Source organism: Ranitomeya imitator, chromosome 3, assembly GCF_032444005.1.
Source record: "Ranitomeya imitator isolate aRanImi1 chromosome 3, aRanImi1.pri, whole genome shotgun sequence".
Lineage (NCBI taxonomy): Eukaryota > Metazoa > Chordata > Amphibia > Anura > Dendrobatidae > Ranitomeya > Ranitomeya imitator.
In genome coordinates, this window is record NC_091284.1 from 842,064,419 (window position 1) to 842,090,621 (window position 26,203).

Genomic DNA, 26,203 nt, shown 5'->3' on the forward strand with positions numbered 1-26,203 from the left:
TGTAATACTCTGCAGATCTCCTGTGTACACCTGGTATCTGACCACTATATGTCACAGTATGGCGGTATTATTAGTTATATTGGTGCTTGTATAGTCTGCATGGTGTAATACTCTGCAGATCTCCTGTGTACACCTGGTATCTGACCACTGTCTATATGTCACAGTATGGCGGTATTAATAGTTATATTGGTGCTTGTATAGTCTGCGTGGTGTAATACTCTGCAGATCTCCTGTGTACACCTGGTATCTGACCACTGTCTATATGTCACAGTATGGCGGTATTATTAGTTATGGTTTGTTGCTGCTTGTATAATGGTACTTTGCACCTGTCACCGACCGTGTGATCTGAGCAGAGGAGCTGACGCTCGGCCGCGGTGCGACACGTATGTTGTCCGGCTCACAGGCAGCACTATCTGCGGAGGACAATAATCTTCTGCAGCGCCTCTAATGTCACAACCTGCAGCGGGACAGAGAGGCCCTGCAGGAGCATCATTGTGCTGCTCACACAGCGGAGGGATCGTTACAGTGTATTGTAAGTGACTCTGTAGATGGGATAATATGATGCCGTGCTGTAGTGTAATCTCACTGATAATATCACCCGCTGTTACGTGCTGTCCAGGCTGCGGACGCCCCTGGACATGACTCGCGGCTGCTCCTGATATTAATATTCATCGCACGATTCCCATCTCCTGGTGTTGCTGCTTTCACAGAGCGAGAGGATGGCGGCGCTGCGTCCTGCAGAGCATCGCGGAAAAACGATGGAAGGATCAATATTTATTTACAAAAAGAGACAGAAAAAGTCATTTCATCCAAATCCCAGGAGACTTGTGCGGTGCAAAATCCATCAATCACTGAGCAAATAGAGAAGAGACGGGAAGGACAGGCGCCATCTGTACGGGAAGGACCGGCGCCATCTGTACGGGAGGGACCGGCGCCATCTGCACGGGAAGGACCGGCGCCATCTGTACGGGAAGGACCAGCGCCATCTGTACGGAGGGACCGGCGCCATCTATACGGGAGGGACCGGCGCCATCTGTACGGGAGGGACCGGCGCCATCTGTACGGGAGGGACCGGCGCCATCTGTACGGGAGGGACCGGCGCCATCTGTACGGGAAGGACCGGCGCCATCTGTACGGGAGGGACCGGCGCCATCTGTACGGGAGGGACCGGCGCCATCTGTACGGGAGGGACCGGCGCCATCTGTACGGGAGGGACCGGCGCCATCTGTACAGGAGGGACCGGCGCCATCTGTACGGGAGGGACCGCCGCCATTTGTACGGGAGGGACCGGCGCCATCTGTACGGGAGGGATCGGCGCCATCTGTACGGGAGGGACCGGCGCCATTTGGACGGGAGCGACCGGCACCATCTGGACGGGAGGGACCGGCGCCATCTGTACGGGAGACACCGGCGCCATCTGTACAGGAGGGACTGGCGCCATCTGTACGGGAAGGACCGGCGCCATCTGGACGGGAGGGACCGGCACCATCTGTACGGGAGGGAATGGTGCCATTTGTGTGGGAGGGACCAGCGCCATCTGTACGAGAGGGACTGGCGTCATCTGTACGAGAGGGACCGGTGCCATCTGTACGGGAGTGAACGGCGCCATCTGTACGAGAGGGACCGGCACCATCTGTATGGGAGGGAATGATGCCTTCTATACGAGAGGGACCGGCGCCATCTGTATGGGAGGGACCGGCGCCATCTGTACGGGAGGGACCGGCGCCAGGTGTATGGGAGGGACCGGCGCCATCTGTATGGGAGGGACCGGCGCCATCTGTACGGAGGGGACCGGCGCCAGGTGTATGGGAGGGACCGGCGCCATCTGTATGGGAGGGACCGGCGCCATATGTATGGGAGGGACCAGCGCCATGTGTACGGGAGGGATCGTTGCCATCTGTATGGGAGGGACCGATGCCATCTGTCCGGGAGGAAATAGTGCCATCTGTACGGGAGCGAATGGCCTCATCTGTACGGGAGCGAACTGCGCCATCTGTACGGGAATCGCAGAGAGGCCTTATAACTCACTTCATACCTCATCTTGTGCCTTGTTACACTTGACACATCGTGTTGTACCTCCTCTAAAACAGGGGGATACAGATTGGGGGACGCAGATGGAGGGATATAGATTGGGGGATACATATGCGGGATAAAGACAAGTTGATATAAATGGTGTATACAGATAGGGTGATACAGAAAGGGGAATACAGATAGAGAAGACAGTTGGCGATATAGATGGAGGGATACAGATGAGGATGCAGAAAGGGGAAATAGACAGCGGAAATAGATGGGGGGATACAGACCAGGAGATACTGATGGGAAGATACAGAGGGGGGACAAAGATGGGGGAATACAGACAGGGGGTACAGACTATGGAACATAGATGAGGTGTGAAGAATATGGGAGATATAATTTCATGTCAATTATTTGTATTCTATTTGGCCTGGGATTATATAACACCCTTCAGTGTGCAGCTGTAACATAACACCTAGCTGAGCAGGGGGTCAAGCCTTAAAAGGCTGTAATTGCCAGACCTCACACCTTGAGCCAGCTAATCTAAGAACAAAAGGCTTGCTTGCCATGTGGGTACCATAAGATCTAACTGCTTTGTTGAGTCAGCTATGATTTCATAAGGAGAATATAGACTTATCGTATGTCCTGGCCACATGTCAGTTACATTTTCGAGATCTGTGGAACAGACTGGACATCTTCCAGGGTCTCGTTCGCTTCTAGCACTACAGGGTGGGAGGATACGTAGAATGGCTAGTAGAAACCAGATATCAAAGATGTCCTTATTCTCAATGAGTAGGAAGAGCCTGGCTTAATTCAATGGCGCGAAAACAGAGTCCCTAGCATTGACCATTAAAGAGTTATGACCCATCTTAAGTTTTGGAGGTTTTAGATGCTAGAGGCAAAGGGAAGAGATTTAGGTTTAGCCCAGAGAACAGGAAGGGAGTCAACCAAAGGTTCCAATCTTTTAAAATCCTTGATATTAGGAGAAGTCCCGGAAAATTGGAGAAGGGTAAATGCTGTCCCTATCTTCAAAAAAGGAAAGAAGATGGTGCCAGGAAATTACAGGCCAGTGATGCTTACTTCTATACCAGGAAAGATATTTGAACAAATTATTACACAGCATGTATGTAAGTACTTGGATAAGAATACAGTAATTAACCAGAGCCAGCATGGGTTTGTAGCAAACAAGTAATGCCAGACTAATCTAATTTCTTTTTATGACAGAATCACTGACTGGGTGGATCAGGGAAATGCAGTAGATATAGTATATCTCGACTTCAGCAAAGCATTTAATAAAGTATCCTATACGATCCTTATTGAAAAAATAAGCAAGTATGGGATTGACATGGCTACAGTTAGGTGGCTATATAACTGGCTCAGTGATTGTACTCAAAGAGTGGTAATAAATGGTTGCACATTGAATTGGCCTCAGTGTTGTTCAACATTTATATAAATGATCTAGACAAGGGAACTGAAGGTAAACTAATTAAATTAGCAGGCGATGTAAAGCTAGAAGGGATAGCGAACACTAGAGAAGACAGAGAAAGGATTCAAAAGGATCTGGAGAAGCTTGAACAATGGGCAGCGACTGATAGAATGGTATTTAACAGGGAGAAATGTAAGATTCTATAGTTGGGAAAGAAAAATGAAAATTACAGCTATAGAATAGGAGGAATAGAACTAAGCAACAGCACGTGTGAAAAAGACTCGGGTATACTAATAGATCACAGGCTGCACGTGAGTCACCAGTGTGATGCAGCAGCAAAAAAGGCAAACACAGTTCTAGGGTGTATTAAGAGAAGCACAGAGTCTAGATCACGTGAAGTCATTATCTCCTGTGCTCCTTCGTGGTCAGACCTCATCTGGATACTGGGTCTAGTTCTGGGCACCACATAAAAATGGAGCAAGTTCAGAGAAGAGCGACCAGGATGGTGAGCGGACTGCAAAGTATGTCCTACGAGGAACAGGTAAAGGATCTGTGAATGTTTAGCTGCAAAAAATATGGCTTACTGCAAATATCTGAAGGGCTGTCACAGTGTAGAAGGATCATCTTTATTCTCATTTGCTCATGGAAACTCGAGAAGCAATGGGATGAAACTGAAAGGGAGGAGACACAGATTAGATATTAGATGGGTGACAGTGAGGGAGATCAATGAGTGGAGCAGGCGGCCACGAGAGGCGGTGAGTTCTCCATTAATGGAAGTCTTCTCACAGAGGATGGACAGAGATCTGTCTGGAATGATTTAGTGAGTCCTTCTTTAAGTCGGGGGTTGGACCAGATGACCCAGGACGTCCCTTCCATCTCTAACATTCTAGTGTTCTATGACAGTATCACACAGGACAGGATTAGATACACGGCTCAGCAGTCAGCATCACACAGGATAGGATTAGATACACGGCTCAGCAGTCAGTATCACACAGGAGAGGATTAGATACACGGCTCAGCAGTCAGTATCACACAGGAGAGGATTAAATACACGGCTCAGCAGTCAGTATCACACAGGAGAGGATTAGATACACGGCTCAGCAGATGGTATCACACAGGAGAGGATTAAATACACGGCTCAGCAGTCAGTATCACACAGGAGAGGATTAGATACACGGCTCAGCAGATGGTATCACACAGGACAGGATTAGATACACAGCTCAGCAGACAGTATCACACAGGAGAGGATTAGATACACGGCTCAGCAGTCAGTATCACACAGGAGAGGATTAGATACACGGCTCAGCAGATGGTATCACACAGGACAGGATTAGATACACAGCTCAGCAGACAGTATCACACAGGATAGGATTAGATACACGGCTCAGCAGACAGTATCACACAGAATAGGATTAGATACACGGCTCAGCAGTCAGTATCACACAGGAGAGGATTAGATACACGGCTCAGCAGTCAGTATCACACAGGAGAGGATTAGATACACGGCTCAGCAGTCAGCATCACACAGTATAGGATTAGATACACGGCTCAGCAGTCAGTATCACACAGGACAGGATTAGATACACGGCTCAGCAGTCAGTATCACACAGGAGAGGATTAGATACACGGCTCAGCAGTCAGCATCACACAGTATAGGATTAGATACACGGCTCAGCAGTCAGTATCACACAGGACAGGATTAGATACACGGCTCAGCAGTCAGTATCACACAGGACAGGATTAGATACACAGCTCAGCAGTCAGTATCACACAGGAGAGGATTAGATACACGGCTCAGCAGTCAGTATCACACAGGAGAGGATTAGATACACGGCTCAGCAGTCAGCATCACACAGGATAGGATTAGATACACGGCTCAGCAGTCAGTATCACACAGGAGAGGATTAGATACACGGCTCAGCAGTCAGTATCACACAGGATAGGATTAGATACACGGCTCATCAGTCAGTATCACACAGGAGAGGATTAAATACACGGCTCAGCAGTCAGCATCACACAGGAGAGGATTAGATACACGGCTCAGCAGATGGTATCACACAGGACAGGATTAGATACACAGCTCAGCAGTCAGTATCACACAGGGGAGGATTAGATGCACGGCTCAGCAGACAGTATCACACAGGAGAGGATTAGATGCACGGCTCAGCAGACAGTATCACACAGGATAGGATTAGATACACGGCTCAGCAGACAGTATCACACAGGATAGGATTAGATACACGGCTCAGCAGTCGGTATCACACAGGAGAGGATTAGATACACGGCTCAGCAGATGGTATCACACAGGACAGGATTAGATACACAGCTCAGCAGACAGTATCACACAGGATAGGATTAGATACACGGCTCAGCAGACAGTATCACACAGGATAGGATTAGATACACGGCTCAGCAGACAGTATCACACAGGATAGGATTAGATACACGGCTCAGCAGTCAGTATCACACAGGAGAGGATTAGATACACAGCTCAACAGTCCGTATCACACAGGATAGGATTAGATACACGGCTCAGCAGTCAGTATCACACAGGAGAGGATTAGATACACGGCTCAGCAGTCAGTATCACACAGGAGAGGATTAGATACACGGCTCAGCAGTCAGTATCACACAGGATAGGATTAGATACACGGCTCAGCAGTCAGTATCACACAGGAGAGGATTAGATACACGGCTCAGCAGTCAGTATCACACAGGAGAGGATTAGATACGTGGCTCAGCAGTCAGTATCACACAGGAGAGGATTAGATACACGGCTCAGCAGACAGTATCACACAGGATAGGATTAGATACGTGGCTCAGCAGTCAGTATCACACAGGAGAGGATTAGATACACGGCTCAGCAGTCAGTATCACACAGGAGAGGATTAGATACACGGCTCAGCAGATGGTATCACACAGGACAGGATTAGATACACAGCTCAGCAGACAGTATCACACAGGATAGGATTAGATACACGGCTCAGCAGACAGTATCACACAGGATAGGATTAGATACACAGCTCAGCAGTCAGTATCACACAGGAGAGGATTAGATACACGGCTCAGCAGTCAGTATCACACAGGAGAGGATTAGATACACGGCTCAGCAGTCAGTATCACACAGGAGAGGATTAGATACACGGCTCAGCAGATGGTATCACACAGGACAGGATTAGATACACAGCTCAGCAGACAGTATCACACAGGATAGGATTAGATACACGGCTCAGCAGACAGTATCACACAGGATAGGATTAGATACACGGCTCAGCAGTCAGCATCACACAGGATAGGATTAGATACACGGCTCAGCAGTCAGTATCACACAGGAGAGGATTAGATACACGGCTCAGCAGTCAGTATCACACAGGAGAGGATTAGATACACGGCTCAGCAGTCAGTATCACACAGGAGAGGATTAGATACACGGCTCAGCAGTCAGTATCACACAGGAGAGGATTAGATACACGGCTCAGCAGATGGTATCACACAGGACAGGATTAGATACACAGCTCAGCAGACAGTATCACACAGGATAGGATTAGATACACGGCTCAGCAGACAGTATCACACAGGATAGGATTAGATACACAGCTCAGCAGTCAGTATCACACAGGAGAGGATTAGATACACGGCTCAGCAGTCAGCATCACACAGGATAGGATTAGATACACGGCTCAGCAGTCAGTATCACACAGGATAGGATTAGATACACAGCTCAGCAGACAGTATCACAGGAAAGGATTAGATACACGGCTCAGCAGTCAGTATCACACAGGATAGGATTAGATACACGGCTCAGCAGTCAGTATCACACAGGAGAGGATTAGATACACGGCTCAGCAGTCAGCATCACACAGGATAGGATTAGATACACGGCTCAGCAGACAGTATCACACAGGAGAGGATTAGATACACGGCTCAGCAGTCAGTATCACACAGGAGAGGATTAGATACACGGCTCAGCAGTCAGTATCACACAGGAGAGGATTAGATACACGGCTCAGCAGTCAGTATCACACAGGAGAGGATTAGATACACGGCTCAGCAGATGGTATCACACAGGACAGGATTAGATACACAGCTCAGCAGACAGTATCACACAGGATAGGATTAGATACACGGCTCAGCAGACAGTATCACACAGCATAGGATTAGATACACAGCTCAGCAGTCAGTATCACACAGGAGAGGATTAGATACACGGCTCAGCAGTCAGCATCACACAGGATAGGATTAGATACACGGCTCAGCAGTCAGTATCACACAGGATAGGATTAGATACACGGCTCAGCAGTCAGTATCACACAGGATAGGATTAGATACACAGCTCAGCAGACAGTATCACAGGAAAGGATTAGATACACGGCTCAGCAGTCAGTATCACACAGGAGAGGATTAGATACACGGCTCAGCAGTCAGTATCACACAGGAGAGGATTAGGCACACAGCTCAGCAGACAGTATCACACAGGACAGGATTAGATACACAGCTCAGCAGACAGTATCACACAGGACAGGATTAGATACACGGCTCAGCAGTCAGTATCACACAGGATAGGATTAGATACACGGCTCAGCAGTCAGTATCACACAGGAGAGGATTAGATACACGGCTCAGCAGTCAGCATCACACAGGAGAGGATTAGATACACGGCTCAGCAGACAGTATCACACAGGAGAGGATTAGATACACGGCTCAGCAGTCAGTATCACACAGGAGAGGATTAGATACATGGCTCAGCAGTCAGTATCACACAGGATAGGATTAGATACACAGCTTAACAGACAGTATCACACAGGACAGGATTAGATACACGGCTCAGCAGACAGTATCACACAGGAGAGGATTAGATACATGGCTCAGCAGTCAGTATCACACAGGAGAGGATTAGATACACGGCTTAACAGACAGTATCACACAGGATAGGATTAGATACACGGCTCAGCAGTCAGTATCACACAGGAGAGGATTAGATACACGGCTCAGCAGACAGTATCACACAGGAGAGGATTAGATACACGGCTCAGCAGACAGTATCACACAGGATAGGATTAGATACACGGCTCAGCAGTCAGTATTACACAGGAGAGGATTAGATACACGGCTCAGCAGACAGTATCACACAGGAGAGGATTAGATACATGGCTCAGCAGTCAGTATCACACAGGAGAGGATTAGATACATGGCTCAGCAGTCAGTATCACACAGGACAGGATTAGATACACGGCTCAGCAGTCAGTATCACACAGGATAGGATTAGATACACAGCTTAACAGACAGCATCACACAGGATAGGATTAGATACACGGCTCAGCAGTCAGTATCACACAGGAGAGGATTAGATACACGGCTCAGCAGTCAGTATCACACAGGAGAGGATTAGGCACACAGCTCAGCAGACAGTATCACACAGGACAGGATTAGATACACAGCTCAGCAGACAGTATCACACAGGAGAGAATTAGATACACGGCTCAGCAGTCAGTATCACACAGGAGAGGATTAGATACACGGCTCAGCAGTCAGTATCACACAGGAGAGGATTAGATACACGGCTCAGCAGACAGTATCACACAGGAGAGGATTAGATACACGGCTCAGCAGACAGTATCACACAGGAGAGGATTAGATACACGGCTCAGCAGTCAGTATCACACAGGAGAGGATTAGATACACGGCTCAGCAGACAGTATCACACAGGAGAGGATTAGATACACAGCTCAGCAGACAGTATCACACAGGAGAGGATTAGATACACAGCTCAGCAGACACTATCACACAGGATAGGATTAGATACACGGCTCAGCAGTCAGCATCACACAGGACAGGATTAGATACACGGCTCAGCAGTCAGTATCACACAGGACAGGATTAGATACACAGCTCAGCAGTCAGCATCACACAGGATAGGATTAGATACACGGCTCAGCAGTCAGTATCACACAGGAGAGGATTAGATACACGGCTCAGCAGTCAGTATCACACAGGACAGGATTAGATACACGGCTCAGCAGACAGTATCACACAGGAGAGGATTAGATACACGGCTCAGCAGTCAGCATCACACAGGATAGGATTATATACACGGCTCAGCAGTCAGTATCACACAGGAGAGGATTAGATACACGGCTCAGCAGTCAGCATCACACAGGATAGGATTAGATACACGGCTCAGCAGTCAGTATCACACAGGATAGGATTATATACACAGCTCAGCAGTCAGTATCACACAGGAGAGGATTATATACACGGCTCAGCAGTCAGTATCACACAGGACAGGATTAGATACACGGCTCAGCAGTCAGTATCACACAGGACAGGATTAGATACACGGCTCAGCAGACAGTATCACACAGGATAGGATTAGATACACGGCTCAGCAGACAGTATCACACAGGATAGGATTAGATACACGGCTCAGCAGTCAGTATCACACAGGAGAGGATTAGATACACAGCTCAACAGTCAGTATCACACAGGATAGGATTAGATACACGGCTCAGCAGTCAGTATCACACAGGAGAGGATTAGATACACGGCTCAGCAGTCAGTATCACACAGGAGAGGATTAGATACACGGCTCAGCAGTCAGTATCACACAGGATAGGATTAGATACACAGCTCAGCAGTCAGTATCACACAGGATAGGATTAGATACACGGCTCAGCAGTCAGTATCACACAGGAGAGGATTAGATACACAGCTCAGCAGTCAGTATCACACGGGATAGGATTAGATGCACGGCTCAGCAGTCAGTATCACACAGGAGAGGATTAGATACACGGCTCAGCAGATGGTATCACACAGGACAGGATTAGATACACAGCTCAGCAGACAGTATCACACAGGATAGGATTAGATACACGGCTCAGCAGACAGTATCACACAGGATAGGATTAGATACACGGCTCAGCAGTCAGTATCACACAGGAGAGGATTAGATACACGGCTCAGCAGTCAGCATCACACAGGATAGGATTAGATACACGGCTCAGCAGTCAGTATCACACAGGACAGGATTAGATGCACGGCTCAGCAGTCAGTATCACACAGGAGAGGATTAGATACACGGCTCAGCAGTCAGTATCACACAGGAGAGGATTAGATACACGGCTCAGCAGTCAGCATCACACAGGATAGGATTAGATACACGGCTCAGCAGTCAGTATCACACAGGAGAGGATTAGATACACGGCTCAGCAGTCAGTATCACACAGGAGAGGATTAGATACACGGCTCAGCAGACAGTATCACACAGGAGAGGATTAGATACACGGCTCAGCAGTCAGTATCACACAGGATAGGATTAGATACACAGCTCAGCAGTCAGTATCACACAGGACAGGATTAGATACACGGCTCAGCAGTCAGCATCACACAGGACAGGATTAGATACACGGCTCAGCAGTCAGCATCACACAGGACAGGATTAGATACACGGCTCAGCAGTATCACACAGGACAGGATTAGATACACGGCTCAGCAGTCAGTATCACACAGGAGAGGATTAGATACACAGCTCAGCAGTCAGTATCACACGGGATAGGATTAGATGCACGGCTCAGCAGTCAGCATCACACAGGACAGGATTAGATACACGGCTCAGCAGTCAGTATCACACAGGAGAGGATTAGATACACGGCTCAGCAGTCAGTATCACACAGGACAGGATTAGATACACGGCTCAGCAGTCAGTATCACACAGGAGAGGATTAGATACACGGCTCAGCAGTCAGTATCACACAGGATAGGATTAGATACACGGCTCAGCAGTCAGTATCACACAGGAGAGGATTAGATACACAGCTCAGCAGTCAGTATCACACGGGAAAGGATTAGATGCACGGCTCAGCAGTCAGTATCACACAGGACAGGATTAGATACACGGCTCCACAGACAGTATCACACAGGAAAGGATTAGATACACAGCTCAGCAGTCAGTATCACACAGGATAGGATTAGATACACGGCTCAGCAGTCAGTATCACACAGGAGGGGATTAGATACATGGCTCAGCAGACAGTATCACACAGGAGAGGATTAGATACACGGCTCAGCAGTCAGTATCACACAGGGGAGGATTAGATACACGACTCAGCAGACAGTATCACACAGGATAGGATTAGATACACAGCTCAGCAGTCAGTATCACACAGGAGAGGATTAGATACACGACTCAGCAGTCAGTATCACACAGGATAGGATTAGATACACGGCTCAGCAGTCAGTATCACACAGGAGAGGATTAGATACACGGCTCAGCAGACAGTATCACACAGGAGAGGATTAGATACACAGCTCAGCAGTCAGTATCACACAGGATAGGATTAGATACACAGCTCAGCAGTCAGTATAACACAGGTGAGGATTAGATACACGGCTCAGCAGTCAGTATCACACAGGAGAGGATTAGATACGGCTCAGCAGTCAGTATCACACAGGAGAGGATTAGATACAGCTCAGCAGACAGTATCACACAGGAGAGGATTAGATACACGGCTCAGCAGTCAGTATCACACAGGATGGGATTAGATACACGGCTCAGCAGACAGTGTCACACAGGAGAGGATTAGATACACAGCTCAGCAGTCAGTATAACACAGGTGAGGATTAGATACACGGCTCAGCAGTCAGTATCACACAGGTGAGGATTAGATACGGCTCAGCAGACAGTATCACACAGGAGAGGATTAGATACACGGCTCAGCAGTCAGTATCACACAGGAGAGGATTAGATACACAGCTCAGCAGTCAGTATCACACAGGAGAGGATTAGATACACGGCTCAGCAGTCAGTATCACACAGGAGAGGATTAGATACACGGCTCAGCAGACAGTATCACACAGGAGAGGATTAGATACACGGCTCAGCAGTCAGTATCACACAGGGGAGGATTAGATACACGACTCAGCAGTCAGTATCACACAGGAGAGGATTAGATACACAGCTCAGCAGTCAGTATCACACAGGAGAGGATTAGATACATGGCTCAGCAGACAGTATCACACAGGAGAGGATTAGATGCACAGCTCAGCAGTCAGTATAACACAGGTGAGGATTAGATACACGGCTCAGCAGTCAGTATCACACAGGAGAGGATTAGATACACAGCTCAGCAGTCAGTATCACACAGGAGAGGATTAGATACATGGCTCAGCAGACAGTATCACACAGGAGAGGATTAGATACACAGCTCAGCAGTCAGTATCACACAGGGGAGGATTAGATACACGACTCAGCAGTCAGTATCACACAGGAGAGGATTAGATACACAGCTCAGCAGTCAGTATCACACAGGAGAGGATTAGATACATGGCTCAGCAGACAGTATCACACAGGAGAGGATTAGATGCACAGCTCAGCAGTCAGTATAACACAGGATAGGATTAGATACACGGCTCAGCAGTCAGTATCACACAGGGGAGGATTAGATACACGACTCAGCAGTCAGTATCACACAGGAGAGGATTAGATACGGCTCAGCAGACAGTATCACACAGGAGAGGATTAGATACACGGCTCAGCAGACAGTATCACACAGGAGAGGATTAGATACACGGCTCAGCAGTCAGTATCACACAGGAGAGGATTAGATATGCGACTCAGCAGACAGTATCACACAGGAGAGGATTAGATACACGGCTCAGCAGACAGTATCACACAGGAGAGGATTAGATACACGGCTCAGCAGACAGTATCACACAGGAGAGGATTAGATACACGGCTCAGCAGACAGTATCACACAGGATAGGATTAGATACACAGCTCAGCAGTCAGTATCACACAGGATAGGATTAGATACACGGCTCAGCAGTCAGTATCACACAGGAGAGGATTAGATACACAGCTCAGCAGTCAGTATCACACGGGATAGGATTAGATGCACGGCTCAGCAGTCAGTATCACACAGGAGAGGATTAGATACACGGCTCAGCAGATGGTATCACACAGGACAGGATTAGATACACAGCTCAGCAGACAGTATCACACAGGATAGGATTAGATACACGGCTCAGCAGACAGTATCACACAGGATAGGATTAGATACACGGCTCAGCAGTCAGTATCACACAGGAGAGGATTAGATACACGGCTCAGCAGTCAGCATCACACAGGATAGGATTAGATACACGGCTCAGCAGTCAGTATCACACAGGACAGGATTAGATGCACGGCTCAGCAGTCAGTATCACACAGGAGAGGATTAGATACACGGCTCAGCAGTCAGTATCACACAGGAGAGGATTAGATACACGGCTCAGCAGTCAGCATCACACAGGATAGGATTAGATACACGGCTCAGCAGTCAGTATCACACAGGAGAGGATTAGATACACGGCTCAGCAGTCAGTATCACACAGGAGAGGATTAGATACACGGCTCAGCAGACAGTATCACACAGGAGAGGATTAGATACACGGCTCAGCAGTCAGTATCACACAGGATAGGATTAGATACACAGCTCAGCAGTCAGTATCACACAGGACAGGATTAGATACACGGCTCAGCAGTCAGCATCACACAGGACAGGATTAGATACACGGCTCAGCAGTCAGCATCACACAGGACAGGATTAGATACACGGCTCAGCAGTATCACACAGGACAGGATTAGATACACGGCTCAGCAGTCAGTATCACACAGGAGAGGATTAGATACACAGCTCAGCAGTCAGTATCACACGGGATAGGATTAGATGCACGGCTCAGCAGTCAGCATCACACAGGACAGGATTAGATACACGGCTCAGCAGTCAGTATCACACAGGAGAGGATTAGATACACGGCTCAGCAGTCAGTATCACACAGGACAGGATTAGATACACGGCTCAGCAGTCAGTATCACACAGGAGAGGATTAGATACACGGCTCAGCAGTCAGTATCACACAGGATAGGATTAGATACACGGCTCAGCAGTCAGTATCACACAGGAGAGGATTAGATACACAGCTCAGCAGTCAGTATCACACGGGAAAGGATTAGATGCACGGCTCAGCAGTCAGTATCACACAGGACAGGATTAGATACACGGCTCCACAGACAGTATCACACAGGAAAGGATTAGATACACAGCTCAGCAGTCAGTATCACACAGGATAGGATTAGATACACGGCTCAGCAGTCAGTATCACACAGGAGGGGATTAGATACATGGCTCAGCAGACAGTATCACACAGGAGAGGATTAGATACACGGCTCAGCAGTCAGTATCACACAGGGGAGGATTAGATACACGACTCAGCAGACAGTATCACACAGGATAGGATTAGATACACAGCTCAGCAGTCAGTATCACACAGGAGAGGATTAGATACACGACTCAGCAGTCAGTATCACACAGGATAGGATTAGATACACGGCTCAGCAGTCAGTATCACACAGGAGAGGATTAGATACACGGCTCAGCAGACAGTATCACACAGGAGAGGATTAGATACACAGCTCAGCAGTCAGTATCACACAGGATAGGATTAGATACACAGCTCAGCAGTCAGTATAACACAGGTGAGGATTAGATACACGGCTCAGCAGTCAGTATCACACAGGAGAGGATTAGATACGGCTCAGCAGTCAGTATCACACAGGAGAGGATTAGATACAGCTCAGCAGACAGTATCACACAGGAGAGGATTAGATACACGGCTCAGCAGTCAGTATCACACAGGATGGGATTAGATACACGGCTCAGCAGACAGTGTCACACAGGAGAGGATTAGATACACAGCTCAGCAGTCAGTATAACACAGGTGAGGATTAGATACACGGCTCAGCAGTCAGTATCACACAGGTGAGGATTAGATACGGCTCAGCAGACAGTATCACACAGGAGAGGATTAGATACACGGCTCAGCAGTCAGTATCACACAGGAGAGGATTAGATACACAGCTCAGCAGTCAGTATCACACAGGAGAGGATTAGATACACGGCTCAGCAGTCAGTATCACACAGGAGAGGATTAGATACACGGCTCAGCAGACAGTATCACACAGGAGAGGATTAGATACACGGCTCAGCAGTCAGTATCACACAGGGGAGGATTAGATACACGACTCAGCAGTCAGTATCACACAGGAGAGGATTAGATACACAGCTCAGCAGTCAGTATCACACAGGAGAGGATTAGATACATGGCTCAGCAGACAGTATCACACAGGAGAGGATTAGATGCACAGCTCAGCAGTCAGTATAACACAGGTGAGGATTAGATACACGGCTCAGCAGTCAGTATCACACAGGAGAGGATTAGATACACAGCTCAGCAGTCAGTATCACACAGGAGAGGATTAGATACATGGCTCAGCAGACAGTATCACACAGGAGAGGATTAGATACACAGCTCAGCAGTCAGTATCACACAGGGGAGGATTAGATACACGACTCAGCAGTCAGTATCACACAGGAGAGGATTAGATACACAGCTCAGCAGTCAGTATCACACAGGAGAGGATTAGATACATGGCTCAGCAGACAGTATCACACAGGAGAGGATTAGATGCACAGCTCAGCAGTCAGTATAACACAGGATAGGATTAGATACACGGCTCAGCAGTCAGTATCACACAGGGGAGGATTAGATACACGACTCAGCAGTCAGTATCACACAGGAGAGGATTAGATACGGCTCAGCAGACAGTATCACACAGGAGAGGATTAGATACACGGCTCAGCAGACAGTATCACACAGGAGAGGATTAGATACACGGCTCAGCAGTCAGTATCACACAGGAGAGGATTAGATATGCGACTCAGCAGACAGTATCACACAGGAGAGGATTAGATACACGGCTCAGCAGACAGTATCACACAGGAGAGGATTAGATACACGGCTCAGCAGACAGTATCACACAGGAGAGGATTAGATATGCGACTCAGCAGACAGTATCACACAGGAGAGGATTAGATACACGGCTCAGCAGACAGTATCACACAGGAGAGGATTAGATACACGGCTCAGCAGTCAGTATCACACAGGAGAGGATTAGATACACGGCTCAGCAGTCAGTATCACACAGGAGAGGATTAGATACACAGCTCAGCAGTCAGTATCACACAGGAGAGGATTAGATACACGGCTCATCAGACAGTATCACACAGGAGAGGATTAGATACACGGCTCAGCAGACAGTATTACACAGGAGAGGATTAGATACACAGCTCAGCAGTCAGTATCACACAGGAGAGGATTAGATACACGGCTCAGCAGTCAGTATCACACAGGAGAGGATTAGATACACGGCTCAGCAGTCAGTATCACACAGGACAGGATTAGATACACGACTCACTATTTTTGGAGATGATTTTATAATGATACTTGGTGGATTATTCTGATTTCCTTACCCATCTTCTCTCTTGCTCTAATTCTCTCATCCGCTGAAACTCTTGAAATGTTCTTCTCTGAATAAAGGAAATCTGTTCGTTCCTCTCTCCTCTTCCGCTGCTCCATCTTTTTGCTTTTTCCATTATTCCTCCTTCTCCTGCTCTTCCGTCTCCTCTTTTTGCTCTTCTCTCTCTCCTCTTCCCACTCACCTTTTCCCTCTCATGTTTTCCCCCATCCTCATTTTGACCTTCTCTCCTCTTCTTCCTGCTCTCCGCTTCCTGCTTTCTTCTCTTCTCTTCCTGCTTTCCCTCTCTCCCTTTTTGCTCTTCCCTCCTGCTCTTCTCGTTGTCCTCTTCCTGTTTCCCTCTCTTCATCATCTTTCTTCTCATACTGATTTTTCTTTTCTTCCCTCCCTTCGCTCTCTACACTTTCTTTTCTTCCTGCTCTTCCCCATCTTCGTTTTCTTCCTGCTCTTCCCTCCTTTCCCGCTCTTCCCCATCTTCCTTCTCATACCGATCTTTCTTTTCTTCCTGCTCTCCCCCATCTTTCTTTTCTTCCTGCTCTTCCCCATCTTTGTTTTCTTCCTGCTCTTCCCTCCCTTCCCACTCGTCACCATCTTCCTTCTCATCTTTCTTTTCCTCCCGTTCTTCTCTCTCTTCACCATCTTCCTTCTCATACTGATCTTTCTTTTCTTCCTGCTCTTCCTCATCTTCGTTTTCTTCCTGCTGTTCCCTCCCTTCCCGCTCTTCCCCATCTTCCTTCCCATCGTTCTTTTCTTCCCGCTCTTCCTCTCTCTTCCCCATCTTCCTTCTCATACTGATCTTTCTTTTCTTCCTGCTCTTCCCCATCTTCATTTTCTTCCTTCTCATACTGATCTTTCTTTTCTTCCTGCTCTTCCCCATCTTCGTTTTCTTCCTGCTCTTCCCTCCCTTCCCGCTCGTCACCATCTTCCTTCTCATCTTTCTTTTCTTCCCGTTCTTCTCTCTCTTCCCCATCTTCCTTCTCATACTGATCTTTCTTTTCTTCCTGCTCTTCCCCATCTTCGTTTTCTTCCTGCTCTTCCCTCCCTTCCCGCTCGTCACCATCTTCCTTCTCATCTTTCTTTTCTTCCCGTTCTTCTCTCTCTTCCCCATCTTCCTTCTCATACTGATCTTTCTTTTCTTCCTGTTCTTCCCCATCTTCGTTTTCTTCCTGCTCTTCCCTCCCTTCCCGCTCGTCACCATCTTCCTTCTCATCTTTCTTTTCTTCCCGCTCTTCCCTCTCTTCACCATCTTCCTTCTCATACTGATCTTTCTTTTCTTCCTGCTCTCCCCCATCTTCGTTTTCTTCCTGCTCTTCCCTCCCTTCCCGCTCGTCACCATCTTCCTTCTCATCTCCTCCATCCCACAAATCTTCCTTACCTGACCTATCTATCGCAGTCAATGACATCATGCTTTCCCTTGTACCCGAAGTCCGCTGCCTCGGAGTAACCTTCGACTCTGCCCTGTCCTTCAAACCACACATCCAAGCTCTTTCCACCTCCTGTCGCCTCCAGCTCAAAAATATCTCCAGGATCCGTCCCTTCTTCAACCCCCAATCTACTAAAATGCTTGTGCACGCCCTCATCATTTCCCGCCTTGACTACTGCAACATCCTCCTCTGCGGCCTCCCCGCTAACACCCTTTCACCTCTCCAGTCCATCCTTAACTCTGCTGCCCGACTAATCCATCTCTCTCCTCGCTACTCCTCCGCTTCCCCCCTCTGCAAATCTCTTCACTGGCTCCCATTCCCTCAGCGTATCCAGTTCAAATTACTAATACTGACCTACAAAGCCATCCACAACCTGTCTCCTCCATATATCTCTGAACTAATCTCTCGATATCTTCCCTCACGTGATCTCCGGTCCTCCCAAGACCTCCTTCTCTCCTCCACACTTATTCGCTCCTCATCCAATCGCCTCCAAGACTTCTCCCGAATATCCTCCATCCTCTGGAACTCTCTGCCCCAACACGTCCGACTATCAACCACAGTCGGATCCTTCAGACGGAACCTGAAAACTCATCTCTTCAGGAAAGCCTACAGCCTGCACTGACACCGCTGCTGCCTCATCACTATCGAAGCTACCGCCTCACCAACACCGGAGCTACCGCCTCACCAACACCGGAGCTCCTGCAACCCTCAACCTACTGTCTCCTTCCCCATAATCCTGTAGAATGTAAGCCCGCAAGGGCAGGGTCCTCGCCCCTCTGTATCAGTCCGTCATTGTTAGTTTGTTTACTGTATGTGATATATGTAATTTGTATGTAAGCCCTTCTCATGTACAGCACCATGGAATCAATGGTGCTATATAAATAAATAATAATAATAATAATCTTTCTTTTCTTCCCGCTCTTCCCTCTCTTCTCCATCTTCCTTCTCATACTGATCTTTCTTTTCTTCCTGCTTTTCCCCATCTTCGTTTTCTTCCTGCTCTTCCCCATCTTCCTTCTCATACCGATTTTTCTTTTCTTCCTGCTATTCCCCATCGTTTTCTTCCTGCTCTTCCCTCCCTTCCCGCTCGTCACCATCTTCCTTCTCATCTTTCTTTTCTTCCCGCTCTTCCCTCTCTTCACCATCTTCCTTCTCATACTGATCTTTCTTTTCTTCCTGCTCTCCCCCATCTTCGTTTTCTTCCTGCTCTTCCCTCCCTTCCCGCTCGTCACCATCTTCCTTCTCATCTTTCTTTTCTTCCCGTTCTTCTCTCTCTTCCCCATCTTCCTTCTCATACTGATCTTTCTTTTCTTCCTGCTCTCCCCCATCTTCGTTTTCTTCCTGCTCTTCCCTCCCTTCCCGCTCGTCACCATCTTCCTTCTCATCTTTCTTTTCTTCCCGTTCTTCTCTCTCTTCCCCATCTTCCTTCTCATACTGATCTTTCTTTTCTTCCTGCTCTTCCCCATCTTCGTTTTCTTCCTGCTCTTCCCTCCCTTCCCGCTCGTCACCATCTTCCTTCTCATCTTTCTTTTCTTCCCGTTCTTCTCTCTCTTCACCATCTTCCTTCTCATACTGATCTTTCTTTTCTTCCTGCTCTCCCCCATCTTCGTTTTCTTCCTGCTCTTTCCTCCCTTCCCGCTCGTCACCATCTTCCTTCTCATCTTTCTTTGCTTCCCGCTCTTCCCTCTCTTCACCATCTTCCTTCTCATACTGATCTTTCTTTTCTTCCTGCTTTTCCCCATCTTCGTTTTCTTCCTGCTCTTCCCCATCTTCCTTCTCATACCGATTTTTCTTTTCTTCCTGCTCTTCCCCATCTTCGTTTTCTTCCTGCTCTTCCCTCCCTTCCCGCTCGTCACCATCTTCCTTCTCATCTTTCTTTTCTTCCTGCTCTTCCCTCTCTTCACCATCTTCCTTCTCATACTGATCTTTCTTTTCTTCTTGCTTTTCCCCATCTTCATTTTCTTCCTGCTCTTCCCTCCCTTCCCGCTCTTCACCATCTTCCTTCTCATCTTTCTTTTCTTCCCGTTCTTCTCTCTCTTCCCCATCTTCCTTCTCATACTGATTTTTCTTTTCTTTCCGCTCTTCCCCATCTTCCTTCTCATACCGATCTTTCTTTTCTTCCTGCTCTTCCTCATCTTCATTTTCTTCCTGCTCTTCCCTCCCTTCCCGCTCGTCACCATCTTCCTTCTCATCTTTCTTTTCTTCCTGCCCTTCGCTCTCTGCAACGTCTTCCGCCTTTTACTGATTGTTATTTTTCCCTATCACCAGCACTGCATTCTGTCCTTCTGTCATGTCCTATTCGGTACTTTCCTTCCACTTCCCATCTCATCTCCTGGTGCCCCGGATCAGACACATTCTGTGTTACTTCCTGCCTCTTTTCTAGAGCCTAATTAGTCTAGTTTGTAGGGGCATATTTCGATCTTACGACTTCTTACTTGAAGGCTGCCCCCGTTTCTTACTGTATTGTTCCATGTTCTGGTCCAATCTGTTCTTGTCCTGTGAGGTGACAGAGGAGTAACGAGAAGGTCTGGGCCTCAATGCAACATGTGCAGAACCGTCCTCCCTCATTTTATCATGGGCCTTCTGCAATACCAGGGCCTTCTTTTGTGGCTCAGGAGCTTTTGGATCATCTTGGGCACCTGGGCCTGGGAGTGACTACCACCCTTGCACCCTTGGAGATAGTCAGCGGCTGGAAACATAGCCCTCAGCAATAGTTCCAGCAGTCGTACATTATATAGCCCCATTTGCGTTCTCTGATTTTTCATGAATGCGGCTGAGTAACTGAACTGATATAAATGGAGTTTATCCGGATGAGAAAGTATTTGTGGATAATGAGAATCTCCTGCTCTCGGTTCAATTTCTGCTCACTTTCTTATTTGCAGAGCAATCCCTGGCCGAGGCCGCAGGGGACAGCGCAGAGACGCACCGAGGTGGACTGGCTGGAGAAGCCGCTCTGACAGCTAAATCCCACCTGATCCTGTCCGGTTATTAACCCTGAGGTAATCCGGGTCTGAAGATGACAGCACAAGAGATTGCTTTTTATTTCAAAAGATCGTTGCTCCTGCCGCCCCCATTAAACCTGCCGGATCTTTAATGGCCATGTAATCCACCACTCAATGGCGAGACTAATGCATAGCAGCCAAGGACAGACAGACACCAGGAATGGCAGGATCTCCGGTCATCCCCCGAATAAACGTGCGACTGTCTGCAATTTCTACACACACCGTTACTGAAATTCTCTGTGGAACTTGAAAGACCTTCAACTACGTAATTTTTACATTATAACTCATCACAAGATCACCATGTTCCTTTCATCTGTGGTTCTCCGTAATAAGAAGATGGAATATTTGAATCGCGTCAAGAATAAATCAATACTTTTGGCTGATTATGACTCCTTTATCGGATGCACACCTGCAGAGCAGGTCAGCGGCTAACTCCAAGCTACCCATATTCCTTTCCTGAAATACATATGTGCTGCTGGTTACGTAGGCATTTGGTGGTTTAGATAAGTTAGCGTCCTTCCTGGAGAAATCATGTTACCAGTTGTGGCATTAGTTTGGTTCTCATTTCTAGAAGACATGAGTGTAAAGGCTGCAGCCTCTATAGAAGTCTAGAGGCAATACGAGGGGGCTTCATCTGTGAAGGTCTCTTTCAATGTTCCTGGACAGAAGCAGTTCTATATTATGAGAAGAGCAGGTTATGAAGGAGCACAGCATCTTCTAGGAGTTATACCAAAGAGAGTAGAAAGTAAGCCAGGAGCAACCTGAAATATTGGATGAACAATGGGTAAGACCAAGGAGCCGGGATGAAGCCCAAGGATGAATGAAGGAAAGCGAGTAGGAAAACAATCATTAGGACCTACTGTTTTGGGTAATAGAAACTTACGCCATAATGGATTCCCAGGGTGAATTTTGGGGGCCAATCTGTTCTATATTTATGATCATAGAATATTGGAAAAAAGAACCTGGTTGACTTGGAAAAAGGCAATGTAAGCAGTCATTTCGGTCATGGAAGACAGTAAAAACTGTATGGTTACTTTTCTAGACATCAGTCCAGCCATTAATCCAGCTCCGTCTATCTCAAGCACTAAAGAACCCGAGATATCCTTCCATTCTCTGCTTAAGTCCAACGTATGGTGTAAAGCAAGTATCAGAATGTAGGATGGACACATGGGAAAAGCGAATCAAGGCTTCTCCAGTACCAGATTTATCCTGGCGACCTGGACTTCTGCTCAACCAATGTGTTATAGTCTGCTTCGACCCATGCTTGTTAATTGGATGAATCTCCTGTATTCCTGATTTTATTACAAAGCAACAAAACTCCAGGCAATATTAACCCAGAGAAGGACCTAGGCAGTACCAGAAAAGTTCATAGTAAAGAAAAGCTTAAGGGGAATTAAATGCCGGCTGTTGGTTGTACCCCGAGCGTTGGTGACTTGTGTCAAAGACCAGAAGACCATATTACTAGACTTCCCTCGGAAGCATGAGTAGAGGACAAATAATTCCAGGTACATTGTATTATTTTTAGCAGGAAAGTCCATCAAGGCAACTCTGAAAGTGAGCTTCTATTAACCACATGGGGGAGGGAGCACCGAACTGCTCCATGGGTCATTCCGAGAAATCAGTCTCTGCTATTATCCGCCATGTGCAGAGGTTTAAATGTGATTCCGCGAGGCAGCTGATGGAGCCGATCTGCAAGGAACCTTTCAGAGAATGTTTAATTTATCGAGCCCTAATAAATTTCTCTTTAAAAGCTTCTGTAAATAATTCAGCGAAAGATTAAAATCCTCCAAACACAAATCACAGAATATTTCTTCAAAATCTGAAAATGTCCTAAATAGGTAAGACTTTAAGAAAAGTCTGAGAATTGGTTAGAAGTTCTCGTGAGAAAATGAATAGATTTAAGAGGAAATCATTCTGCAAATATCCCTCCATGTGAATTCATCTGGTATACACTAGGTCAGAGCTCAGACGAAGAAGAGATCCTGGAGGACATCCTGGAGGACCAGGTTCTCGGAGATTCTGTGCCCATGATGAATTGTTTCTGGTCCATATATAATGATGGTCAGAAGGTGTGATCACGATGTAACCGCATCCCTGGTAGTCCAGTGGTAATCAGAATTACATCTGGTAGTACACAAGCTATGGTAAGCTCAGTCTGGTCTGAAAACTCACATAAGAACCCTTGTGGTTCAGAAGCATTGATAAAATCTCTGGTGGGACAGAGGATCTCATGAGATTTATGGATGGTGGTTTAGAGATCCAGAGGCTTTTATTAAAATCGTGAAGGTGGGGCTTTCCAAAGATCCCATATGTTCTACATGTTCTCATATGATCACTGCTGACATAATAGTTTAAATGGCATCTTTGGGCATCAGAAGTTCTGATAAGATCCATGGTGGTCAAAGGTCTTCTATTTTAATTACAAGTAGATTAGTGTATTTCATAAGCACCCTGATGGTCCAGAAGTTTACATGAAATCTAGGCTATTCTAGTGGTCTCGAATCATTTCTTAAAATCCGTGGTGGTCTTGCAGTTTACATAAAATCTCTGGCGGTCCAGAGGTTCTCATAATATCCTTGTGCTCTAGTGGGTCACATACTTTCAATAAAATCCCTAGTGGAGCAGTGGCTTTCATAAGATCTCTGGTGGTCTATGATGGAATCACTGACTGGGTGGATTAGGGAAATGCGGTAGATATAGTATATCGCGATTTCAGCAAGGCACCTGATAGTAACATAGTAACATAGTAACATAGTTAGTAAGGCCGAAAAAAGACATTTGTCCATCCAGTTCAGCCTATATTCCATCATAATAAATACCCAGATCTACGTCCTTCTACAGAACCTAATAATTTTATGATACAATATTGTTCTGCTCCAGGAAGACATCCAGGCCTCTCTTGAACCCCTCGACTGAGTTCGCCATCACCACCTCCTCAGGCAAGCAATTCCAGATTCTCACTGCCCTAACAGTAAAGAATCCTCTTCTATGTTGGTGGAAAAACCTTCTCTCCTCCAGACGCAAAGAATGCCCCCTTGTGCCCGTCACCTTCCTTGGTATAAACAGATCCTCAGCGAGATATTTGTATTGTCCCCTTATATACTTATACATGGTTATTAGATCGCCCCTCAGTCGTCTTTTTTCTAGACTAAATAATCCTAATTTCGCTAATCTATCTGGGTATTGTAGTTCTCCCATCCCCTTTATTAATTTTGTTGCCCTCCTTTGTACTCTCTCTAGTTCCATTATATCCTTAAAGTTGATAAAGTATCTCATACTATCCTCATTGAAAAAATGATCTTACTCAAAGAATTGTAATAAATTGTTGCACATCCAATTGGAAAAGTGTTTTAAGTGTGGTACCACAAGGCTCTGTCCTGGCCCCAGTGTTACAAGTGGGGTACCACAAGGCTCTGTCCTGGCCCCAGTGTTACAAGTGTGGTACCACAAGGCTCTGTCCTGGCCCCAGTGTTACAAGTGCGGTACCACGAGGCTCTGTCCTGGCCCCAGTGTTACAAGTGGGGTACCACAAGGCTCTGTCCTGGCCCCAGTGTTACAAGTGGGGTACCACAAGGCTCTGTCCTGGCCCCAGTGTTACAAGTGGGGTACCACAAGGCTCTGTCCTGGCCCCAGTGTTACAAGTGGGGTACCACAAGGCTCTGTCCTGGCCCCAGTGTTACAAGTGGGGTACCACAAGGCTCTGTCCTGGCCCCAGTGTTACAAGTGGGGTACCACAAGGCTCTGTCCTGGCCCCAGTGTTACAAGTGGGGTACCACGAGGCTCTGTCCTGGCCCCAGTGTTACAAGTGCGGTACCACGAGGCTCTGTCCTGGCCCCAGTGTTACAAGTGGGGTACCACAAGGCTCTGTCCTGGCCCCAGTGTTACAAGTGGGGTACCACAAGGCTCTGTCCTGGCCCCAGTGTTACAAGTGGGGTACCACAAGGCTCTGTCCTGGCCCCAGTGTTACAAGTGGGGTATCACAAGGCTCTGTCCTGGCCCCAGTGTTGTTCAACATTTTTATGAATGATGTAGATAAGGGAACTGAAGGTAAACTGATCAAATTTGCAGACAATGTAAAGCTAGGAGGGATAGCTACCACTAGAGAGGACAAAGGTTTCAGAAGGATCTAGAGAAGCAGGAACAATGGGCAGCGACTAATAGACTGGTATTTAACAGGGAGAAAATGCAAGATTCTACATCTGGGCAAGAAGAACAAAAAAATGCATATATAGAATGGGAGGAAAAGAACTAAGTAACAGCACATGTGAAAAAGACTTGTGTAGACTAATAAATCACAGACTGTACAGGAGTCATCAGTGTGATGCAGCAGCAAAAAAGGCAAACAGTTCTACGATGTATTGAGAGAAGCACAGAGTCTAGATCACGTGAAGTCATTATTGCCCTCTACTCCTCCTCGGTCAGACCTCATCTGGAATACTGAGTCCAGTTCTGGGCAGCACAGTTTAAAAAAAAAAAGACATTGAAAAACTGGAGCAAGTTCAGAGAAGAGGGAGCAGGATGGTGAGCGAACTGCAAATATGTCCTACGATGAACGGTTACAGGATCTGGAAATGTTTAGCTTGTAAAAAAGAAGAGGAGACTTAATAGCTATCTACAAATATCTGTGGGTCTGTCACAGCGTAGAGGGATCATCATTATTCTCATTTGCACATGGAAACACGAGAAGCAATGGAAACTGAAAGGGAGAAGATACACATAGATATAAAAAAAACTTTTTGACAGTGAGGGTGATCAATGAGTGGAACAGGTGGCCACGAGAGGTGGTGAGTTCTCCTTCAATGGAAGTCTTCAAACAGAGGCTGGACAGACATCTGTCCGAGATGGTTTAGTGAATCCTGCATTGCGCAGGGGGTTGGACACGAGGACCCTGCAGGTCCCTTCCAGATCTGACATTATAGGGTTCTATGTCCACCCAATACAAGGAAACTGTCTAACAAGGAGTAAAGTCACCCTCCAAACTGAGAAA

The 26,203-nt window shown here is 47.2% G+C and overlaps 2 protein-coding genes across 2 annotated transcripts; both read right to left on the bottom strand.

Annotated features, from left to right (window-relative positions):
• Positions 1–17,187: 17,187 nt before the first annotated feature.
• On the bottom strand, positions 17,188–18,196 carry LOC138671868 (cilia- and flagella-associated protein 251-like). The gene is made up of 2 exons (XM_069759998.1): positions 17,637–18,196; positions 17,188–17,572 (listed from the first exon to the last, which is right to left on the bottom strand). The coding sequence occupies exons 1-2, from the start codon at positions 18,194–18,196 to the stop codon at positions 17,188–17,190; spliced, it is 945 nt and encodes a 314-aa protein (XP_069616099.1).
• Positions 18,197–19,258: 1,062 nt separating this feature from the next.
• Positions 19,259–20,782, bottom strand: LOC138671869 (high mobility group nucleosome-binding domain-containing protein 5-like). The gene is made up of 2 exons (XM_069759999.1): positions 20,650–20,782; positions 19,259–20,433 (listed from the first exon to the last, which is right to left on the bottom strand). Exons 1-2 carry the CDS (start codon positions 20,780–20,782, stop codon positions 19,259–19,261), a joined length of 1,308 nt encoding a protein of 435 aa, XP_069616100.1.
• Positions 20,783–26,203: the final 5,421 nt, after the last annotated feature.